The following is a 20,542-nucleotide window of genomic DNA, read 5'->3' as shown; positions in this document are numbered from 1 at the left end:
TAACCTATGGAGATCATTACCGATTATCAATCTGAGGCAAATATGAAAACCGTAACGCATCTGCCATTTCCAAGGGATACCATAACTTGTGACTGGTATTTGATTAATTTGCACTTTTGGTATTCACATCAAACCATGCGAGCTAGATCGGGTAAGAGTGTATCTGCACCCTTCCTAGTGACCAATGGCGTCCGACAAGGTGGAATACTGTCACCTGCTCTTTTTAATCTATATATGGATGATCTTTCTAAAAAGTTAAGTGTAAGACAGGATGTATGGTGGGGGAAAGTCTTCTTAACCATCTGATGTACGCTGATGACTTAGTGGTCCTGGCTCCTTATAGCGCTGGTTTACAGCAGTTGCGCAGTCTGCTCACAGTATGGCGTGCAGTATGACATCAAATTCAACTCTAAAGAGTTATGATTGCTAAAACCAAGGAGGATTAAAATCTACATTTTCCCTCGTTTTTTATGGGAGGCCAAGAGCTGAACGATGCATAAAATGAAATATTTGGGTCACATCAGGAATGACCTTAGTGATGATGATGACGTGCAGCAGCAGTGTTGCAAATTGTATGCTCAAGCTAATATGCTGGCACGTAAATTTCATATGTGTGCAGATGATGTTAAAACAGCTCTCTTCAGAGCCTACTGTACTCCACTGTATACAGCCTACCTGTAAGAACACCACTTTAATTGCAAGATAAACCACAAAATCTGTTCTATTTTGTCCAAGCCAAATTTTTATTCTGTACAGCAGGATAACATTGAACCTGGTAAAAACAGATGGGTGGTGATCATGTTTCTCCTTCAGGGCATTGGGGCACTTAGGAGTTGGCGTTGGGTCCCTTCTTCTTTCCGAAGGTGGGCACCACGTTCACAAAGCGCCTGTTGTACTGGATGCGACGCTTGGCGCGGCCAGTCTTCTTTTTCTTCTTCTCCTGCTTTTCCACCTGGACAACATGACAGGAAGAGGCAACTGTTATTTCTCTCACATCATAATGTATGCTTCTTAAAGACTAGCTCATCCAAAACAGAAGAATGTAAAAGCCATTTCATAAATACACAACTAACTTGTGTAAAAGTGAGATTGTTTTTATTTTATTATTCTGTAACAAATCATAAAACCGTACCTTGGGAGTCTGTCCCCTCACTTTTCCGGCACGGGCCAGAGAGCCGTGAACCTTACCTTGAGGGAAGAAGGGAATTGTTAATTGTGATATTTCCCAGACAAACTAAAACTTCTGCCATTGTTCACAGCATTAAAATGGGGGCCATTTGTGTGCTCATCCATCCATGATTATCTTAAATATCATGGCTTGTGCCACAGTGGTGCTTGTTTAGTTTAACATAACTGGTCTTATACAAACAGCAGTATTGCCAGATAAAACTACATTTGTCAAATGCTCTTTCACAATTGAAATGTACGTGATAAACAGGAAACACTGGCTTTTCTATACATGCAGATTTGTGTACTAACCTCCCAGCAGCCTGCCAGCTACCTCCAGGGTGCAGAGATCTGAGACACCACAGGATGCAAGGGAGGCCTCATCCTCTAGTGGGCATCCAGCGAGCAACAGGACCTGATCCTCAACCAGGAGACCCTCCAGACCCTGGACATGGGCCTGAGAGACAAAGCGAAGAATAAACGTTTAATCATCATAACCAAAGAGTGTGTGTGTGTAGAGGGGTTTTGATGGTCTTCGCTGTGTGACTTACAGCGGGAAAAAAAGAGAAGGAAGGTTAAGAAAACAACTTACACGTTATGGTATATAATATGAAATACAATTGCGTATTTGCAAAACATGTATTTAATGTAAGCTACTAAAAGTATTCATCATGCAGAATGGCCCAGTACAGAATAATGCACATTATACCGTTTGATTACGATCATTGATGCATTAATGGACTCATCGCTTTTAATCTATAAAAACAAGTAACTACGTACATCAAAATTGTAGTTCACTTAAGCACAGTACTTGAATAATAAATGTACTTGGTGACTTTCCAACTCTATTCAAAGTTGTTAAGCATTCCGTTTCTACTCAACACTAATACTAAATTCAAAATGAAGCTGGAAAGTAAGCAGCAACAGTTTTTAGTTGTTTTCTGCGCTTGTTTATCAAAAATAAATCTCAGGTTCTCTCCAGCTTGTAGTCATATTACCTTGATTTGTCCAACAGTCTCCTGTCCGGTCACCTCAAGGGTGTGAGTGTTCTGGGCACGCAAGAAGAGCTGCATCTTGATGCTGGAAGAAAAAGAAAAGAGACGTTGGTCATCATCAGTGTTGCTATACTGCGGAAATCAGCTTATGGCGTTAGCGTTATTTGTGAACGGCAAACATTGGCCACCGAGCCCGCCACTAACGAACTATAACGTGAGAATACATTAAGAAAGTATATCCTGTCACAAAACGGGCAGGTAGTACAAAATAACAGTAGAAATCAACATGCCGGGAGCTGGAATAGACATGTCTCTCTCGTTAGCTTGCTAATGCTATGTTAGCTTCACTAGCCGCATGGGGCACGCGCTTCATAAAGTCGCTTAAAAACACATGAAATGTGGGTTACATTGTTCAAATAAAGTACAATGTAAGATTAATGTTTATATAGGAGCTACATTCACGCACCCAAAACATACCTGTGTTTCACAATACTAGCGTTTTTCACTTAAATTGCACAGGCCTTACCTCGTTTGATGCTAGTCGTTCAACGCTAGGCATAGAAAGGGCTGCTTAAGGGTCGATACTGCGCATGTGTGGATTTTACGTAAACCAAGTCGGAAGTAGTGGCCACGCCCTCCACGTTTTGGAGCCGCTTCAATTACTTAAGTATCAATTATTGTCTTTTACGTTGTTTTTATGCATTAAAACATCACAGCTCCTTAATCCATAAGGTTAGGACACAATCATTTAATAGTATGCCAAACGAGGTCATTATGAGCAGTTGGGTTTAGATAGTTGTTTTAAACTATGGATTAGTTCCTTCACGTGGCTCATAAGTAGAAAAATAAGCTGTCAGCGCCTTACTTTTTACAGTCACTTTTCAACGCAGGTGAAATATGTCACATCAACCATTAGGTTTATAGGATAAAAAAAAGATATTCTTGAAATATATGAAGTTATTGCATTATGACTGTAAATAACTTTGATCTACATAAATTATATTTGAGTCATTAAGGAACCGAACAAGAGACACTTCAGGATATCAATCTCTTTATTATGAAATCAAGACAAAATAAAAAAGGAGGAACTCTTCATTTTCTTTATGGAAACATTACCATGACATATTAAAAATCTTTCAGTTTTTGGGGGGTGTACACGACTCAGAAGTACATCAATGAATATCTCCTTTACCAGTTTAAATCTTAAAACAAAGAAAGAGACCAAACTAAGTCATCCAATCTAAGAATTAAAAAGCTTTAATCACACAAGAAAAAATAGATCTGCCTTCCATCACAAATAACATGCATTGAAGAACCAAAAAAGCAACCAGTGTTGGAGATGAATGTAGCAATCAATGCGTTTGTTTTCTTTTATTAAACATGACTGATCAAGATGACTGTCACAGAGGCCTGTGTGTTGTATTCCAACCAATTGGCTACACAGTGTAACTAATTAGAAGCACACTTTAAAGCAGAAAGAAGGAACAAATCAGCTTCAGTGGTTGGTTTGAAAGCTCCATGTCACCATGTTAAGTAGCCCTGTTTAGACGTGTAGTCAGGGCAGAAAGGACGCTTTCCTCCGAGTCTCCATCTTAAATGTCAGGATTTAGTCCATCATGTAGGGGGAGGGGGGTAGTACTGGTTATACTGGGCATATTGGTTGTACTGTCCCCAGGAGTTTTGTCCCCAACCGCCGTACTGCTGCTGAAAAGGGAAAGAGAACAAAAAAAGATAAATTGACCACGATCACTGCCATCTTCAACAGGCAAACAAAACATGAGTCCAACTAGTGTACTTTTGTCTGCTCAAAATAAATATAATAACTGTAAATGGCCATACATGACTGGTTAGACACAAACTAAATGTAGAGAAACCTTTTTTCAGTGCCATCAACTGCTCAGATAAGAAACACACCTGGTACCAGTTGTTGTATGCAGAGTTGTTTGCCTGAGCGTCGGTCGCTGCGTTGACATCACCCGAGGAACCGTCCTCCACACGCTGTCTCTTGGAATCAGGCTCCTGAGAGCTGGAGACGAACAGTTTCAAGTTAATAAAACCCCTTTTTAAATAGTTCACCAAGAAATAAAAGATGATTAGTGCCATTCACTGTGATTTAATGACCAACGACAGAACACATACAGACATGCCTCGAATATGGGACAATTTGGACACGAGACACGATAAATAATATTAAACTTTGCACACAGCGCACTGTGCAGAAGAGGGGCGGGGCTTCAGGCCTCGGTGGACCGAGTCCAGCATGTCCTCTTGCTGCCGCATGCTGGACAAAGCCTGTTAATGTCACATGGATGCTGGATGTACTGAGGCTACACAAATGATTGATAAAACATTACAACTGGAACCTTCTTCAGTGACCGAGTCAACCCGAGCAGAGAGCCCACTGGAAGGAGGATCGAACCAGAGTGTATATCACAGATGTCTGGGCTGTATTTCCTCAGAGTATATGGACTTGATACTACCAACTTATAATGTTCTCACCAGCCAAAGGTGTGGTTTTATTGAAGTAAGGCAAACAGTCCCTTTACTTTTCACCCTCTAACTGGGAATGTTGGTATTGGCAGTGGTAGAAAAAGACTGCAACTCAAAAGCTTTTTTAGAAGTCTGGCGTACAAACTCATCAGGGGTGAAAAAGGTGACAAAGATGCAAAGTGTGAAATGTATGAGTGTTGAGAAAGCTGCAAGCAGCAACACCACAGGCCGAGCATTTGGCCTGTTCTGAGAAAAGGAACTGAACAAGTGAAAATAACAATGTGTTGATGTGACCCGAGCCCTGTTCCATTATCCACCTGTCATACCCGTTCTCGGCCTTCCTCTTTGAGGGTTCGCTTTCTTTCTGTAGCTTCTGGTGTTCCTCATATGCGGCCACAAGCCTGAAAAGATGTAAAATAAATAAAAAAATGACTCAATGTCAAACATGATAAAAGGAATAAAAGCACATCGTCTCTAGAAGTAACAATAAAACTCACACATTGATGTCGCTGCCAAAGTCCTCGAGGAACTCAACCTTGCGCTGGCAGAAGACGAGGCGGGACTCAAGGGGCATCTGGCTCTTCAGGGCTCGGTCGAAACAAGCCAAGATCTCAGCCTCGTTCTGCAGCACATCCCCGCTGTACTCCAGCTCGAGCAGGTTAAGAAAGAGCTTTGGACTAGTCTGTAAAGACACAAAAATATTAGTGTGTAAAACAGCCATTGTGGAAAGTTATACAAATCACAATAACTGTAATCCGGTAGACATAAATATAAACTATACATGCAAGTCACACAAATGCAACACCGACAAGTGTTAACCAATCAGATGTCCCGTTTAGGGAAGACAACGTGTTCACTGATGTGAGGACGTCTAGTTCCTGCAGCAGTTCAGAGAAGAAGTGATTGAATGATGTTGTTAGTGTTGGTCTGTAGACACTGTTGAACATTTTACTGGCATCTAAAGAGGGCTACGTCACCCAAGAGTGTGAAAATGAATAAATAGAACCTTTAATAAGCATGGCTTTTCACCTGGTCTTTCTCGATGGCATCCAGCAGCACTTTCCTGGCCTTGCTCAGACTTCTCTGCACCTTCATCATCTGCCTGGCCAGCTTCACAGCATAGAACGATGTCTCGGTGACATTCTTCGCGGACTCCATGGCCTCCCTCAACAGGGCCTCCGCCTCCTCCAAGTTACCGTGGCGGCGCTCAAGACTGACCCTCCGAAGGCGCACCATGGCCAGACCCGGGACCGCTTCCTCCAGGGACTTCAGGACGCTACGAGCCTCCTCTACATTACCTGGGCAAAGAAAAGAAGCACAATACTGTCAGCATGGCATAACATAAGAAATTATATTAGTCCGTTAGAGACGTCCCATCAAAATCTCCTTGGTAATTCGACTGAGTTCAAGTTGCATGCTGGTTTTAAAGAGGAACGCTCACCTTGCTGCTCCTCAAAAGCAGCCCACAGCAGATGGATGGCAGGTTTCTTGGGCATATGGATGGTAGACGCCTTCTTGTAGACATGTCTCACACCATCAATGCTGTAGCCCTCTAGATATTTTGCATACTTCAGAGTGAAAAACAGAGAGCGAGTTGGAAGAGATGTAGGAGAAAAAGAAGAGAGGAGAAGAACAGAGGAGAAAGGCAAAAAAGACAACACATTTTAAACCTAAATTTTCAGTTAACAGAAACTGAATTTCTTCATTGACAAGATCGTTTTTAGAAATTTTCTGTGTAAACCCATCAGCACCTTCATGGAACCAATTAGATAAGTTTCTGTAAGGTAGTGGGAGACGAAGAAGATGCAACGTAGTAGTTGGCAAATGCTGCAGTCAAATCTTGTGTGGCAAGCTGGCCATCCCCTAATACAACAGATACAGTCAAATATCAACGTTACACGCAAAGAGAGTGCAGGACGATTTACTGTGTCGATGTGATATCATCGTTGGTGGGGAAGTGCAGGGAGGTAGCGGGAGTGAGAGAGAGGTTGAAGGCCACATTACCTTGGTCCAGAAGTCCTCGTAGAGTGCACAAGCGATGAGGCATCGTTCAAAAAGAACAACCACGCGCTCAGGGATCCCATTCTCAATTTCAAAGTCCAGGTACTCCTTCCAGTTGTTCAGCTGGGTCTTCTCTAAGGCTTTGACGTGGAAGTATGGTCTTTTAATCTAAAAAATAAATAATAAATAAATGTTTGACATTGTCGAAAAATAAAAATAAATGATTTTCAACCATTAACATCGTGGCGGAGAAAACGAGACGCGTACCCCTTCTTCAAAGGTCCAGCGCTTGCTGACTTCATGTTCGTTGTGGTTGAACACCTCCTGCCGAACCTCGATCACCTTGTGGCGCATATTCTCGATCTCGGTCACTCTCTACATAAAGACACACAAAAAACACATGGTCAACACCCACATGTATTCTTCACAGACCACATTCTCCACTTGATGTAGAAACTGCTAGTCCTGCAGCCAAGGATTTACATCACCATGAGCTTGCCACAGACAAGAAGCCTGGGGAGGGGGGGAGGAATGTATGCACCCTGCATATCAGTCACTGGGTGCAGGGGCCGGGCCTCAGTTGATCCTGTTAGTTTTAGGGCGATTCCCTGACTGGATGCCAACTTGAATCCACCCAGGACATTCAATGGCTTGGCTGCTGACATAAAGACACCTCTTCACACCTGAACAAAGCTTTCCATCTCATGGAGAACAGGCAAGCTCCTGCTAAACCCTGCAAACAGTGCTTTGGTAAATGTGTCTCCCTTGCAGGAGGCAAGTGGATGTTCACCTTTGCAGGATCCACAAGATCATCTGTACCAGGTGGCAACTCCTCCTGAGCAATAGGCGTCTCCTCAACCTCGCCAATCATCGCCAACAGGCTGGCTTTAGAGAGCTCGAGCCTCAGCTGAACAAACTCCTCTTCTGACAAGTAGTGTTTGGGGTTGTTGTCCTGCACGTGATCTTTGAACCTGCAAAGATTTAAAAAAGGAATATAAGATTCAACTCAAAGACCGGTTTAAATAGTTTTACATGTAGATGCAAAACTAAGAGGACTGTACATAAAAGTAGATCCCTTTCTAACTACAGAGGACATGCGTCTCTGGACTATAAGGACAGGATAGAAAAGGACAACATTGCTGCAACCAGAGTTTTATACAGTCTTTCCTCTACCTCTGGAAGTGCTGGGAATACAGCTGGGTTGGGATGCACAAGACGCGGTCATAGATGGCGGTGACGTTAGCCAGTTTCTCCTGCTCCGTCTCCCAGTTGATGAAGGACTCCCACAGACGGTCTGAGCGAAAGTCTGTGCCTGCTGCAAGCACTGCATGTTCATAGGCACTGAAAGGAGAACATAACAGGAAAGATTGTGAATCTTGTGCAACTTTGTGTTGTCTCCTCTAATATCCGTTTAAAAATCATTTAAAGAAAAATATGGACATTAAGACTTAATATCTTTAAATGTAGGACGTTTCCGCTGTCATATAAGCAAGCGTCACATAACAAGGAGGAAAAAAACAATCTATTAAGTAAGAGTCCTTTACTTACGCTCTAATGCGTCCCTCGGTCTCTGGGTCACTCAGGTCTGAGTTCTCTTTGATGTAGGTCAGGTAATGCAGCCACAGATCCACACTGAGAGGGATGGCCTGCAAGCCTCTTCTGTATACCTTGAGAGAGACCAAACAAGCCCGTCAATGGCTGGACTCTTTACTGTATTCATTGAAGTCGCTCTCATTAGCCCTCTGGTTTCATGCCTGATTAATAACAGTTGCTGTTTGCTACATGGTCTTGAGTCATGTAGCTTCACCAAAGACTAAACTATAGAAAAGAAGAAAAGAACACATGCGTGTCCATACAATATTTATATTTACCTCTTCTGCAATCTGTATATTCTCGTGCTTTTTCTCAATATCAGCATACTTCTTCCAGTAGCCATAGCAGTAGGGATAACGTAGGAAGAATGCATCAAATGCACTTCTCACAGCTGGAAGGGCATTCTGCAAGGGAGAGAGGCAAAAAAAAATAATATTTATTATTTCCCATTTAGTATACTAATCCTACTGTTCAATCTTGGGAATATGCAAACATATCTGAATAACCTGCATGTCTTCTCTTACCTCTTGCTCCACAAACTGCAGCAAGTAGACCCAGCCATTGAAGTCTTCTGGGTTGTCCTCGCATCCTTTGAAGAGTTTTTCAAACTCACTTGGCAGCTCTGGCTCAGGAACAGTTGATTCTTCCGTTGTCTCTTTGAGTGGTTCTTCCAGCTCCATGCCATCCTCTGTCACCGGCGGGGCCTCAGTCCCATCTGGAGAAGGTAACAAGAAATCACGACGGTTCACCTCGTAGAGGAGCAAGCAAGGCGTTGGTAGTAAATTTTTTTCGTTAGTCGGCTTGCATTGTAGTTAAGATTTTACAAAAAAGTGCATTGGTGATGATGAACCATCCTAAAACGTAACACGTTTTCACTTAAGTTATAGATCTATTGTTGTTATGTAAGGGGACCAATTTTGCCAACAACTATATCAACTATTTTGATTACCTTGACTGCTATCCTGAACCACAGGTTCTGGCTCTACGGTCATCTCCTGGCCGTCTTGCTCAGATTCTCCAGACTCTGGTTTGTGTTCTGCTGGCTGTTCTGGCTGTTCTTCCATTTCTGCAGGCTGAGGTGGAGGTGGTGGCTGCTCAACTTGGAAGAGCTGAGCACTGGCAATCTGAAACTGTTCCACAGCCTTCTCCACAGATCCCAGCTCTGGGGAATTCATCTGCTGGTCTGGTGACTGCTGTTGCATCTGGGACGCATCCTGGGACGCGTCCGAGTCCTCTGGCAAAATATTGGTGAGTGGTTCTGGAGTAACCTGGTCAGGGGACCAGTCGGCAGTTTGGCCTATAACAGGCAGGTCAGGAAGAAAGGCATCCCCGTTGCTCTCCATGGCAGGGGACTCAGTGTCCAGCATTCCAGTGATGGGGTCGTCTGAAAGTTGCAGTTCTGTTGAAAAGCAGGATGGATTATTACTAGAGCTGCAACATTAGTCAATTAACAACTAAAATATCAACTATTTTGATAATTAATTGCATGGAAACCACAGTGGGCGTGGGGGAGTTAGTTTCAATATGTGTTACATTTTATAAAATGAATCTAGTTAATTAAAAAGTATCGTCAGATTTAAGTTATGCTTACTATGTTAACTAGCTTTACACCAAAATAAGGTCAGCCCCGTAGAAGCCGCAGCTGTTGCTACACGATACTTCCTTGTTCAAACATTAAAGAGACCCTAACGTTAGCCAGCACCACTAAAAATAATGTCACGTTAACCCCGTGACGTTAATGTTGCGTGTCCCGTCAAAAGCTAATGCTAGCTTTAGCCGTGGTTGCTGTTTGAGGCCATGTTTGCACAGTCAAAGTTCAATCAGAAGTTGGGCCCTGACTGCCGTCTATTTCCTGAGAAGCATCACAGCACTCGAGCGACCACAGGTTTTGACGTTGCACGTGAACTCGGATTACGGTAATTTAGTGAAGTTAATGTTAACTAACGTTACTAATTCCATCGTACCTGTGCCACATGATTTGGTATTAGCAAAGTGTACCCAACAATGCACCGATTGCTTCACAATTTCGTTTCACCTTAAGCTAACTAGATCAACTACAACGTGCTACGTATTTGCCTCCGTCTCCAGATATTAGTCGGCACCCAACGGCTTCTCCACGTTAGCTAGCATGCTAACGTTGGACAATTTCCGTAGCTAACGTTAGCACTAGCAGCTAGCGTTAGCTGGCTTCTAAGTTACCACGATAGTAGTCAAGATACGTTTTAGGATCTTACCTGTGTCTTCCATGAAATTTTGGTCAACCTTATAAACTTGTGTGCAGCTTTAGAAGTCACTTAATTTAACCTAAAAATGGACAGGCGCGCTTCGCCCACCATACTTATCTTAAGAGGAAGAACCTAGAGAGGGTGTGCGCATGCGCGGCGTAGCGCCCCGCCCACATGTGTGTGGTGACGACGTTTGAAATAAACGTTTTCAAATATGCTTCACAAGATTATTAATGAACAAAAAATAGGGAAATAAACGTGGTTACGGGTTACCCATGGAATACGAGAGGTTGAATAATTTAGCCTTTACTATGGCGGAACTATTTTGATACTCTTTGTGAGAATGACATATTATTATTATTCAACTTTATTTCCAGACACATTAATCCATTTAGCAACAAAAACTATAGTCAATGGTTGAGAGGGATTAGTAGACTGTGGGTGGCTCATTTATAAAGACTTGCCTACATAAACCTGCACAGGACAGCACGCCGAATTTAACATCTTCCACGTGGTTATAATTACACTGAAATTAAATGATTATAGTTTTTAAAGAGGTGATGGGCAGCATATTTTTCTTTACTCAAACCAAATTAATCTTCTCTCTGCTGATGCTCTACAACACAAGTTTCCTCTTTATCATGATTTATCATCTTAATAAAAATCAGCATTTTATGGATTTTGTTATTGCTCCCATAAACGTATCCCACCTCTATGCGACGTACGGTTGTTTAGTAAGGCTATCTTCTGTTAATTGTGTTTTGAGTCAGTTTAAATAAGCAGGTCTCATATAATAGGCTGCTTGCTGCAGTCTGTCACACTGTAGTTCCCCCTTTGCCTTTTTGCTCACAGCCATGGACTCACAACCTCCACGTAATCACGCTGGAACCGGTTTTGAATGAATGATCATGTCGGAAAGACCCGGCTGTAAACCCCCCTTCTGAGATGACTAGGCCCACTAAATCCTGACATCCGTTTCATGTGTACAGCTCTATATCTAAATATTGTGCCAGACGCAAAATTAGAGGCGATTTAATTCATAATGAACGCTCAAATGGCGTCAACGCTACAGTTACTGGACCGGTCTGCAGTTCAGTGGCTGTGAAGCGCGCATGCGAAATGGCGTATGGTGCTTTTATGTGCAGTCGTAAATCTTGAATTTGAAGTGCCCACCCTTGACTTTAGATGTTTACTGTGTTTAATTATTGTAAATGATAAATGTATGACACATATCTATATTAATGATATTTAAATGGGGAATTATTAAGGTAAAAAAATACCAAATAATAATTATTTCAGATTCTTTGATTATAAGACAACAATACTGTCAGTATTACTGCTGATGTTATGTGAGTTTCATTTTTAGGTGGCACACTTTAGAGCCTCACAAAGCAACTGCAGCTATATATTTATTTTGTTTACGCTGTGGTGTAACTCCTCCTGTTGTTGCCTTTTCGGCCAGGTCGCCCTGGTTAAATAAAGGTAAAATAAATGTAGAAGTGTACTCCAGGCTTTGTACTGAATGACACCCCTGCAGGGTGTGGTCAAAGGTGCAACAGACTTGAAACTTTCAACCAGAAGGGGCAGTGCAACAGTGCTTCAACTTGATATCAAAACCACTGGAACTGGAATCTTATTTATAACATTTAATGTTAATGATTCAGAACTCAAAATATCAGCTAATCCACTTCACCAGGACTGTTTGGATGGTGTTTGACTTGTAACTAAACAACCCACAAAGCGTCATCAGATTTCAATTAAAATATTGCTAAATCCTGATTTTGCACAGAACGTGGCATCACCTTTTTTTTCTAAATAATGTTTTTTTTAAACTAGTGAGAAGATCATCGGAAATTAAAGAAATAAAGAAATCTCAAATGTGAAATAACCACGCGTTTTTTAAGTATTTTCTAATTGACCAGCGCCATAACTTCAAAACCAACATACAAGCATTGCATCTGTGTGTAATCAAAACAGCAGTTACCTATCAAATAAATAAATAAAAAACGTTGAAATAATATAGTAATAAGCTAATTAAGAAACGTGATTATTAATATATTTGATACAGCCTACTATAATCACAATGATATTATAATTAAAAAAAATAAAATAGATAAACAATAACGGTATAAAAGCAGTGTATGAGCAGCTTATTGTAGGATGTGTTTTTTGCGTCTTCAGATTTCGGAGCTCATGAGGAGCCCCTGAACGCAGCAGCAGTGTGTGTGTGAGAGCAGCGTAGAGGAAGTGGCTGCTGATCTGGGTCCGCACCTTTTCCGGTAACACAGCACCCGCCACCGCCGTGACTGAACGGCTGGGGAAGAGAGAGAAAGGGAGGAAGAGAGAGACAGAGAGCGGCAAGAGAGGGGAGAAACGGCCGGGGGACTGGGGGATGATTGCCGCAGACCTAGGTATGTATTCTTTGTTTTTCTGCAGCCTTTCCGTCCGCAGAGAGAACATTTTTTTCGGATCCAAAGTTGTCCTCTGTGCGCTACTAACACCCCTCCCTTCTTCTGAACCCGCTCTTGTGTCACAGGGGGTAGACGGAAGAAAGTCGGATGAATCAATTACCTTTTTTGAACACGCTCTTCCTCTGGATGTCCCGGTGCAGAGACGGACCAGGGAGCTTGTATTTGGGTGTGTTTTGATTACAAGAAAACCCACCACCGTGCTTTTGAAATCCACCGACTGGGATCGGCTAAAGGGCAAGTGTGGACAGCCGGCAGACAAGGAGGAAGTGGGAACCTCGGGCTTGGACAGGGCCTGATTTGATACAGTGGTTTTTTTTTTAGTAGAAGAAGAAAAAAAATCTACTCTGTTTCAAGTCCAGCTGGACTGAGAGTAAGTGGATTTTTTTTGACTTGAAATGTGGATTTTGAAGGAGGTCTGCGTTTGAAACAAGGGGGATGTAATATTTTCTTCCTACATCGGAGGGCAGTGGATCATGAAAATATATCCCCACCCAATACTACGAGGACACGCGCACACTGCTCCCATCGAGTGCTCGAAGTCACCCGCTCAGGTCAGATCATCATAGTCCAGCTAATTGTAGTGGTCCGTTATCCAACGGTACCAACTTGAGAAGTCACCGCCTTTTGAGTATTGACACTCGTGTCAGCCCCACCGCTGGTCACGTGGAGGACTTTCTCACACACACTGAAACTGTAACTTTGTATTTTTTTTCCTCATAAGAGAAGTCTTGTTTTTTTTTTTTTTTTACTTACAAAGTATTTATGCACAGCAAACAAGATGGGCAAAATGATCTCAAAGATCTTTGGCAACAAGGAGATGAGAATATTGATGCTTGGACTTGATGCTGCTGGTAAAACCACCGTCCTGTACAAGCTGAAACTGGGACAGTCGGTCACCACCATCCCCACCGTTGGCTTCAACGTGGAGACCGTCACCTATAAGAATGTGAAGTTCAATGTGTGGGATGTTGGGGGGCAGGATAAGATCAGGCCCCTTTGGAGACATTACTACACGGGCACCCAGGGCCTCATTTTCGTGGTGGACTGCGCCGACAGGGACCGGATCGACGAGGCGAAGCAGGAGCTCCACCGAATCATCAACGACCGGGAGATGAGGGACGCCATCATCCTGATCTTCGCCAACAAACAAGACCTACCAGATGCCATGAAGCCCCACGAGATCCAGGAGAAGCTGGGCCTGACCCGGATTAGGGATAGGAATTGGTACGTTCAGCCCTCGTGTGCGACAACAGGGGATGGACTATACGAGGGCCTGACCTGGCTTACCTCAAATTACAAATCTTAATGTTTCTCCCCTCACCAGCCTGGACACTTGGATGCAAAAAAAAAAAATAGAAATAAGTAGCTGAGAATGAAAAAAAAAAAATGCAATCTGAAGCAATTAATACCACAACCTCTCTGCTGAGTGTATATCAAAGAGAGTAGCAATTATATTTTCTTTTCTTTTTCTTTTTGATGATGATGACTTCACTATAACCCCAGATTTCATTTAAACAAAAGACAATTTATTTTTTTTGGCTGTCTTTCTTTTTTTTGTAGTTTGCTTTGGTTCACATTCTGTATAATCAGTTCTGTTTAAATATACATTACGCTTACTTTTGAGCTCTTTCGTTCGCCTCCTTTTTGTATAATTTCTTTTAGGGGTCTTTTGGGACACACATGTATACGTTTTGCCCCCCGCTTAGCTCTTATTCAGTATTCTCATGACCCAGCTGCATATCCAAAGGATGGGAAACTCCAGAAACCATCACTTTCATGGCTCAAACTGCCGCTGTAATTTGAACGACTGTGTGTTATGGATGTGTTTCTAAATTGATTGTATTGGGATCGTTGAGGAAATGTGTTCGTACTTATTTCCTGTGCCGTGGTCACATCCATCATGTCTACCGTCGAGGTTTGTTGTGAAAGACGCTATGTGGACGCTGGATATTCACACACACAGACACACACTGTGATATGGATATATGTTTTTGTTGTTTCAGGGTCTGAATCTGTTACCACCAGTCTTATTGCCGCCTCTTTTGTTTCTCCCAGAGCTTCCATTACTGTTGAGTATTTGTAGTTTCAGCTGCCTGAGGAGGGGCCCGGGTTACAGGTGCCCCAGAATCCAGACAGTTACTGCGGCAGAAGGTGTTCTCAACTGCTGAGTTTGCACTTTGGGAGGGGGGGTGGTTACGAACTAGCTGGCTGTGCACATTTAGATTTTCTGTGACTGACTTTTGGACCTCAGCAAATGTTTACGAAAATTCCCAACCATCTCCAATGTAGGTGCTTCAGTGACTGCAACCCTTCTCCGTTCCTTTACATCATCATCTGCGTGTTAAGGTCCTGCAGACGCATATCAAATCTCTGTTAATACTTCATAGACACTGCTCTGTTTTTATTTTTTTTTGTTCCCTTTTTTTATTTTTTGCTATGCTGATGAAATAATAAAAAAAATATATCCAGATCAGAACGGAAGTAACGCCTTTTCAATACGCAGCTGCAACCGTGAAGAAGAGTATCAAAAGTAATACTTCACTTCTGAAAGAAGGAAGTGAGAGTTCAGGACGTTGAAAGAAGGACCAGTCAGAGCAACGTGAGCTGAGCCTCGGCCTCTTTGCTCTCTCGCGTGTGTGAGTCACTGGCTGTGAATAAATGATGAGCTCTCTAGTTTCAGAGTACTGATTGTCAGGTAAACCGCGCTTTGCCGTTGGTCTCAGAGTATCGCTTTTGTCGACGAGGGAGCCGGCTCCTCGGGTGGCTTTTGACATTTTCGAACAGAGGAAGCAAATTAAAGAGGTAACGTGGAGTTGGTCCAGATCTTGAACCAGGGAAGGGTAAAAGTCAACAAGCTTAAACGTTTAAAGAGGGAACAGAAGGACACTAATGGAAGACTCAAGAACTTCTACTACAAGGGTGCCGTTAAAAGTTTAATGGAAATGACACATTTCTCACAAGATTCATATCGTCATCAGGAAAAGAAATCTTATATTGTGTTGAGAATTTGTTCACAGGAAGAGCAAATGTGGGTCACTGAGAACCCGATGAGAGCCGTGTGTTACTCGTGTAACGACTGAGGTCAGGGTGGCGACCTCACTAAAGGTCCCTGCCAGCCTGGCATTTCGCCCCCCGGGGTGCGCGAGTCGTCATGAGGGGCAGACTGGAGATCAGGTCGCAATTTTTGAAGCCATTCATGTTTCATTTGTTTTAAGCGCCCCGCTGTGTACCGCTGCTCCGAGTTTCACGTGTCCCTGAGCCATGTGTGTCTAAGGTCAGCTTCCCCTCTACATGAATCCAAAGAGGCGGATGTGAATTGCGGGCGGTGACATCACTGTGTAAGGTCAGGAAACTGCTTGAGAGAAGAGAATTGTTGTCGTGGAAATCTGTGGTTTAGGACTGTCCTGCCTGTTGGTGAGCAGCAGTACAGTAAGTGTCGGGTTGAACTGTAAAGATAAACAGGTAGAGTACTAATTCTAGTGCAGGCTTGTGTCTATTTTTGTAGTAAAAAGCACAAAAATCACTCTCAAATATCCTGAAAATGTTACATTTTGAAGGTATGTTACTGTAGCAATGTTAAGGAGAGTCACAGTCCAGGAATGCTTGTTCTCCGTCTGTGTATTTGCTCAGTTTGCTGATCTGGTGTTTGTTCTGTCGCTGCTGCTGTGAAGTTTGACCTGTTGCTGTTTGAAAGCAGCAGCATGTGACGTGTCCAGCATGAAGGACGGGGACATGCAGTTCAACTGAGATAAATGCGTAAAGGCCAGAGGCCCCTTATCTCTCCTGAAACTGCTCACTTTGTACTGCATTTTTTGTAGAGGGGGGGATTAGAAGCAGCACTTTGAAACAGCACTATTGCAACAAAACCCCATTATTTGAACAGTTGAGGGCAGTGCCTCTGCTGTGTCAAGTACGATCTTGTTTGCTTATGATTTCTCAGTTCATGACTTCCATTGTGGAGGTGGAAATTCCAAAGTGAAATCTACAAACGCCTTTTTCTTCTCCAGGGAAGGGGAAACGGGGAAAGGGAGAGCAGCTTTGAAACGACTCCTGGTGTTACGTCAGCGTCGAGCCGGTGAATCATGGCGCACATGTCGGAGGCCTTTTGTGCAGCTGTCACTGCACTCGGCAGCAGATGCACTGCGCACATTGGGCTGGTGTCAAATGCTGTCAGGCTCACCTGTGGCCCTCAGTTAAAAGACACGATTTAAGAGTTCTGTAGTGTCACTCCGGCTTAACCGCGTGGAATCTATGAACTCAACGGCGTTTTCTTGCCATGAAGAACCTGCCTCCAGAGAGTCGGCTGCAGACACGTATTCTGAAGTTTGTTCAATGAGACATTTCTTTCAGTTCCTCTTCACACCGGGACTTCATGTGTGATTCACTTGTGGTGTGTTTTCTGTGACTCGTCTCCCAGAGAAGTGTTTGTTTTGAATGACCTGCACCGTTTTCTTTGGTCTCCACTGCTTGAACCCCGTGCGCCGCTATTGTATGTTGCTCGTGGGGGGGTGAGGGCTGGACTATTGTACGCCTTTTTGAATGGGGTGGTTTCAAAGAATACTTTTAAATGGAGCTCATTGGCAGTTCCTCTGTCATGTGTTTACTCAGGCGTTCCTCTTTGATTTTAATCTCACTTCAGAGCAATACCAGGAAACTGTCACATACAGACAGCGCACGTCTCAACAGGAAGGAGTCAGCTGATCATGAACTCATATTTAAAGAAGTATGACACACACACACACTAACTAACAGGTTAACATTTCCTTGGAAGCATGTCTGTTTGCTTTACTGCAGTACAAGCACTGATTGTGTTTCTGTTCGCTTCAACCACACCTACACTAATGTCACATGTGAGAGTTAGACTCACTGCTTTCCTCTCACCAGTCTCCACCCACAGTTGTTTCCATTGAGCTGGGGAATTCAGAGATGGTACTACTTTACATCCGACAGGCTCCGAGTCAGAGCCCCTCAAGCTTTTTCTCATCATCTCATTGAACAAATGTGTATATAAAGGGACAGTTCGATTGGCTGGTGTAGATATGTACAGAATTGGGGGAATGAAAAGTGAACGTATAAGTTTGTCATTTAGAAAACGTTGCGATCCATGGACCATCTACAATGAAGCTCAGCTGTATGTGGACTACAGTTAAGGTTGTTTTGCAGTTATGAATGTGGCGTTGGAATAACGTACTTACCATTATATTTACTATTTCAAACTTTGCTTTTTACACAAATTAAACAAGATGTAACATGTTAATGTTATATATTGTAATATTGTATATATTATCATTATAGAGAGAGAGGGATGTTAATTAGGGCAATTCAGAGGGGCTGGTTCAGGTTGGCAGATATTGTTACCTTTGGACAGAGCTAGGCTAGCTGTCCCCCCCCCCCCCCCCCCCCGTTTCCAGTCCTTATGCTAAGCTAACCGGTAGCTGGCTGTAGCTTCATACTCAACAGATAGACATGAGCGTTGTATCAAGCTTCTCATCTAACTTTTTTTTGCCAGAAAGTGAAAAGTGCATTTCTAAAAATAAAAACTTTTCCTTTTAAACAAGATTAATTAGAGAAAACTATCATATTCTGAAGTCTTTGGGTTTATCAGTAACTGTTGGCATGAACATGATCTGTCATAGAAATAGCATGTAAACTACACAAAGACTGTGGCCATGACATGTGTCTCTCAAATTAGAAGCTCATAAGAAAAGTGGCCATTGAGGATTGGATTCATCGTTGGACTGCTATTGTTTTCCATACTTTTCAAAAAACCTCTGTCTTTTGACTGAATGATTATCGTCACAGGCATTTCCGGTATATGTATTGACACACAAAGGCACTTCGGGGCTGGCTGGATGGGCCGGAGCCACAGCTCAGAGAGTGTCTCAGTTGTCATGGAGCCCGTTTTAACAGTGTCGTAAAAGCAGCATGCGGAGCAACATTCAGCTCCCAGGCAGTTGTAAGCTCCTCAGAATCTGTCGCACAGTGCTTTCCCCTCCGCCTTGGACAATGTGCTAATAATTACAGGGAGCCCGAGGCCTGTGTTTGCATTTGGCGGAGAGGTTGTGCAGTGGGAGGGATGTGTGCTGCAGTAATGATTCAGTCTCACAGATGTAATTAATGGAGGCTCTGCATTGAAAGTGTTGTATTTTGTGTGTGAAAGAAGAGCAGGTGGAGGGGACCTTGTGTTTGCATATAACAGAACAAAATACTGTCAGGCCTGGTGCACAGATGTTCACGTTGCTTCGCTGATATTTTGCTCACAATGTATTTTATATACTTTAAATGTCATTGATTGGGTGCGATCAGTTTTGTTTTTATGCACTAATGATAACTTTTGTGGGCCAACATGTCTGTAAACAATACATACAGACCATGAACAGGAAGTTAGCACTAAGAAGAACTTCTGCAGATATAAACCACCTGACATACACTGCCTTTACAAAGTTTGGAGTCATCTGTTGTATTGATGTTTTTCTTCTTTCCTTCAATAATGATTTTAACAGAGACAAGAAAAGAATAATTCAGACACCAAATGTATTTTTTACATTTGAAATCGATTTGGCCCCTAAAAGAAGAAGAATGAAATGATTAAAACTTTAGTCCATGTCCTTTAGCCCCCCCAGCGTTACATGCCAGGGGAGAATTGGGTGAATCATTTTCCACCCAAACAACATTTTATTTTTGATTTGTTTTCCAGTCCAGCATAAGGGACCCCTCGACATCTATTTATAAAGAGGACTTTCTACAACCGAAAAGCATGAAAGAAAAACTTATACAGTCGTCCTCTTATCTGACTGTAAAACATCAGTCTTGTGTGGGAGGCGACCCCAAACCTTTGAACTGCAGTGTAAATAACAGGAAGCTACAGGATTTTCGAATCACAAAAAAAAAAATTCTAAAGAGAAAAACCTAAACTGATGGGTAAGTTTTGAGTTGGCTTTCATTTATGACAGGAAGTGACATATGCTGCAACCTTCCTGTGTAACACATGGCACACCACAGCAACAGATGGACACATTGAGATAGAAAAAAGAGATTAGCAGGATGAGAGAAGTACAATAGACGTGTCTGCTTAGGTCTAAATAAAAGAATGCAGTAAATTATGGGTCTGTTATACGGCACTGTAATTACCTGGATAGACGAAACGGAGACGTAATACAGTCTTGATGCAGAAAGTCTGACTGTTTTTAATATGAGTTTGGCCAAGAAGAGTGGAGTGAACTTTATTTCTATCTCAGTTCCCTTCTGTAACTTCATCTTCATCGCTGAATCAACAAGTGTCAGTGTGCCTTCACACATTATTTAAAAGCTGCGGTAATAACTATCTATTGAACCCAGGTCAAAGGCTGCCCTTCACATGTTGTGTAATTATTAATAGGTCTGCTGTGGAATATTGTCAGACTGAACAGGGAGCCAATTACTCTAAATGTCTCTCTCTCTCTCTCTCTCTCTCTCTCTCTCTCTCTGTTGCCTGTTGGCTACCTCCCACTTACACAAACACAGAAATAGAGTCACCAACACAACTTTCATCTCTAAATAACACACAACACGATATCCAAAAATAACCCACCGCACACAGCCTCCACGCCGGCTCTTATTA

General features: G+C 42.7%; 3 protein-coding genes across 6 annotated transcripts; 1 reads left to right on the top strand and 2 right to left on the bottom strand.

The window, feature by feature from the left end:
- Positions 1 to 719: 719 nt before the first annotated feature.
- faua (FAU ubiquitin like and ribosomal protein S30 fusion a) lies at positions 720 to 2,796 on the bottom strand. The gene is made up of 5 exons (XM_076084483.1): positions 2,689 to 2,796; positions 2,166 to 2,247; positions 1,480 to 1,624; positions 1,133 to 1,188; positions 720 to 952 (listed from the first exon to the last, which is right to left on the bottom strand). Exons 2-5 carry the CDS (start codon positions 2,238 to 2,240, stop codon positions 827 to 829), a joined length of 402 nt encoding a protein of 133 aa, XP_075940598.1. The 5' UTR covers positions 2,241 to 2,247; positions 2,689 to 2,796; the 3' UTR covers positions 720 to 826.
- A 400-nt stretch (positions 2,797 to 3,196) lies between these two features.
- Positions 3,197 to 10,638, bottom strand: prpf39 (PRP39 pre-mRNA processing factor 39 homolog (yeast)). Of its 4 annotated transcripts, none has more exons than XM_076084808.1 (15): positions 10,481 to 10,638; positions 9,196 to 9,645; positions 8,771 to 8,961; positions 8,525 to 8,650; positions 8,202 to 8,320; positions 7,827 to 7,994; positions 7,444 to 7,624; positions 6,921 to 7,028; positions 6,657 to 6,821; positions 6,094 to 6,220; positions 5,682 to 5,950; positions 5,150 to 5,334; positions 4,970 to 5,053; positions 4,077 to 4,188; positions 3,197 to 3,866 (listed from the first exon to the last, which is right to left on the bottom strand). In XM_076084808.1, the coding sequence occupies exons 1-15, from the start codon at positions 10,491 to 10,493 to the stop codon at positions 3,777 to 3,779; spliced, it is 2,388 nt and encodes a 795-aa protein (XP_075940923.1). In that variant the 5' UTR covers positions 10,494 to 10,638; the 3' UTR covers positions 3,197 to 3,776. The 4 variants fall into 4 exon arrangements, with proteins under 4 accessions (XP_075940923.1, XP_075940924.1, XP_075940925.1 ...); XM_076084809.1 differs by having other exon boundaries at positions 3,197 to 3,863; XM_076084810.1 differs by having other exon boundaries at positions 4,979 to 5,053.
- Positions 10,639 to 12,727: 2,089 nt separating this feature from the next.
- Positions 12,728 to 15,418, top strand: arf6a (ADP-ribosylation factor 6a). The gene is made up of 2 exons (XM_076084813.1): positions 12,728 to 12,882; positions 13,008 to 15,418. The coding sequence occupies exon 2, from the start codon at positions 13,721 to 13,723 to the stop codon at positions 14,246 to 14,248; it is 528 nt and encodes a 175-aa protein (XP_075940928.1). The 5' UTR covers positions 12,728 to 12,882; positions 13,008 to 13,720; the 3' UTR covers positions 14,249 to 15,418.
- Positions 15,419 to 20,542: the final 5,124 nt, after the last annotated feature.

The sequence above is a fragment of the Anarhichas minor genome, unplaced genomic scaffold (assembly GCF_050575085.1).
Source record: "Anarhichas minor isolate MPS153535 unplaced genomic scaffold, ASM5057508v1 ptg000136l, whole genome shotgun sequence".
Taxonomy (NCBI): domain Eukaryota; kingdom Metazoa; phylum Chordata; class Actinopteri; order Perciformes; family Anarhichadidae; genus Anarhichas; species Anarhichas minor.
Note: the sequence above shows the minus strand (reverse complement) of the source record. Positions and strands in the feature narration are given on the sequence as shown.